The sequence below is a fragment of the Cryptotermes secundus genome, unplaced genomic scaffold (genome assembly GCF_002891405.2).
Source record: "Cryptotermes secundus unplaced genomic scaffold, Csec_1.0 scaffold613, whole genome shotgun sequence".
NCBI classification, from domain to species: Eukaryota; Metazoa; Arthropoda; class Insecta; order Blattodea; family Kalotermitidae; genus Cryptotermes; species Cryptotermes secundus.
Window position 1 is genome coordinate 277650 of NW_019731226.1, and position 2871 is coordinate 280520.

Sequence of the window (2871 nt, forward strand, 5' to 3'; positions counted from 1 at the left end):
TAGCAAACTTTCACTGTTATGACCATTGAGACAAGATACACCTTCCTACTAGTCCAGTAGTCTCTTGTACATTGTCATTCAGTTAATTTTCACACAGTGACAGGTGCTGATACATTGTGATGAACGTATAAAGGTTATAACTAAACATTAAATTATCAACTACGAGTTTTCTTGTATATGTACAGTAACTTTTAAAGGGCAATGTCACTTTCAAAAAATTAAAATAGCAAAAAAAGAACTATTGAAAGTGAGCACTGTGTATTTCAAGAAAAATGGGAAATTGCTTATTCCTGTTGTGAAATAGAAGGTAAAATTACATGTTTGATTTGTGGGCAAAATAGTGTTCCACTTTAGGTAATTATATTGAAATTATTCCTAAATAATAAATGGAATTAAATTTCCTTGTATCAAATTCTAATGTATATTTCTATTTTGAAGTGCGGCCCTGGACTATTATTTATAGGGCTGAGGTGGCCCTCTGTACAAGTTGAGTTTGACATGCCTGCTCTAGAAGCACTAACATGTGAGCACAGATGAATATTTAATCCTCAGTTCTCAAAAGTAAGCTGGACTCTATTTGTCTGACCAGGTCATAAACAGTCATATCTAACTGTAAATAGTATATAGTAAATAGTAAATAAATAGTAAATAGTAAATAGTTTTGGTTTCAAACTGAAGATCAAACTGTCAGCACTCCCAAAGGGAGCACGTGTCCTGCCTTATATAAATTTTAAGATTCGGCCAACATGGCGTGCTACTTGCTGTAGATATATATAACATTCGTCCCTTAAAGGTTAACACTTTGCGGACTGGTGGCATATTTTTATGCCCAGCGCTTTTAAAAGTGGCAGACCTGTGGCATATTATTATGACTTTAGGACACGTTATGTTGAAACACATTATACCTTGCACTGGTGCGTGATAGACCTCTTGAATATTTGTTTCATAGTCAGTAACATGACCCCACTGTTTATGACCCAACTCTTCTCCTTTCTCACTCCAAAAAAAATGCCTTTGTTCATCTTCCAGCTGCATGCACCAGCCAGGAAGTTACTAGTGCAAAATGGATCAAGGTCGGAAGAGGTTGAGGTCCAAGCGTTTTCTCGGAGAACAAGAAATATCTGACTTGTTCTCTGATGAGCTATCTGACATCCCTTGTGAGTCTGCTAGTGATAGCGACTCACAATCTGATAGTGAGTGTGGCAGGGGTGAACAAAAAATTGTGGCCACAGACAGTGAAAATGAAAGTGACAGTAGCTCTGACAAAAGTGTGAGTAGCAACATTGTGGGGACAGCCACATGGGTTAGAGTAGACAAAACGCCTGCTTTGGGACAGTTTACCGGAAATCCAGGGGTGAAGCAAATTCCATCTGACCCAACGCAAGTGTCTGAAGTAGCAGAACTGTTTTTGGAGATAGTTTCTTTGACATGCAATGTCAGGACTCTGTGACTCTCGGGTGATATGCGGAAACATACCCTTGTGAAAGTTGTGAAGAGTGAACATGCCAAGGGGAAGCAGCCTTCTAGGTGATGCTGTGTTTGTGCAGTACACAACAAAAGGAGTATGACTGTCTACATGTGCAAGTTCTGTGTAATGACACTTCACAAAGGGGAATGTTTCCAGAAATATCACACTCTCAAGCACTTCTAAGAGAATTGGTAAGTGTTCTCCAAAAATTTAGTTCATAAAATTAATTAGGAGACTTTTTATTAATTTTAAAGTGAACAGTGCACAAGTTAGGGTAGTAGGTTTAAAAATGCTGGTCCCCAGGGTGATTTAAATATTTAAATTGCCGGTCCGCAAAGTGTTAGGCATAGGGATAACTTTACATATTTTTCCTTTTCACCCTAGACCAAGGCCTAGGCAGGTACTGAGGCACATTTTTATCTAGACAGTAATGTCCAAGGAGTTGGTCCTCATAAAAATGTTTGCGTTAGGTTAGTAGCAGGAGCATCAAAACTGCCTTTTCTTGCCTTTAATTATGTTCAATAACACGTGTTTACTTTTTACAGCCACTTGATGATGCTTTGAAAACTGAACTGGAAGCTGCATTGAAGTCTTTTCTGAAGCAGGGACAAAAACTGCTACTGACTGTGAAAGTAGATCCAGCTATCATTGGAGGATTAGTTGTCAGTATTGGTGACAAATATGTTGATATGAGCATTGCTAGTAAGATTAAAAAATACACAGATATCATTACAGCAGCTGTTTAAATGAACTGTATCATAGAGGTGATTCATATAATATTATGTACAAATGCATATATTAATGGTAGTTTATTTAGTTCCACAGTGTGTTGCCTAAAGGTCTGGTATTAAATAAAATTTACCTGACATGTTTTAACAATTGTACTTTCAGCATTTCAGAACATGAAAATTGTCTGAAATCAAAATGGCTGTCCCATTTTATTTATTTATGGTTTATGTAATAATGCTGTTAGCGTCTCATTGGTATCAAGCAGTATCATGGTGACTATTGACTTGAAAAGTATGTGGAAGAAAGTGGTCTATTATTGATTTTTTTTATTGCTAGTGGCGTGGGACTAAGTTCCTTGTACTGCGGCCACTTCTGGCCTATTGTACCAGCCTCAAATGATCGTGGAGCAATTGGTGGAATGAAGATTGGCAGGGGAAACCGAAGTACTCGGAGAAAACCTGCCCCAGCGCCACTTTGTCCACCACAAATCCTACTTGACAAGAAAGTGGTCCAGTTATAGGTACTATACTGGCATTTGCATGGAGGGACTGAGGAAGACCATGAAGAACTTCATTATAGTGTGTTCTACATCCTTTCAGATACATTATTCACAAGTCATCCTATCACTTGATGCTATACAGTCCTAGCAGCTGTAAGCATAAGTAAACAAATAA

The 2871-nt window shown here is 37.9% G+C and overlaps 1 protein-coding gene across 1 annotated transcript in view; it reads left to right on the forward strand.

Moving 5' to 3' along the window:
* Positions 1-2347, forward strand: part of LOC111866576 (ATP synthase subunit O, mitochondrial) — an 8317-nt gene extending 5970 nt beyond the window's left edge. The window contains exon 6 of the mRNA XM_023855652.2: positions 2014-2347. Coding sequence (XP_023711420.1) covers positions 2014-2214 — 201 coding nt within the window. The 3' untranslated portion in view covers positions 2215-2347. The remainder of the gene's footprint in view (positions 1-2013) is intronic.
* Positions 2348-2871: the final 524 nt, after the last annotated feature.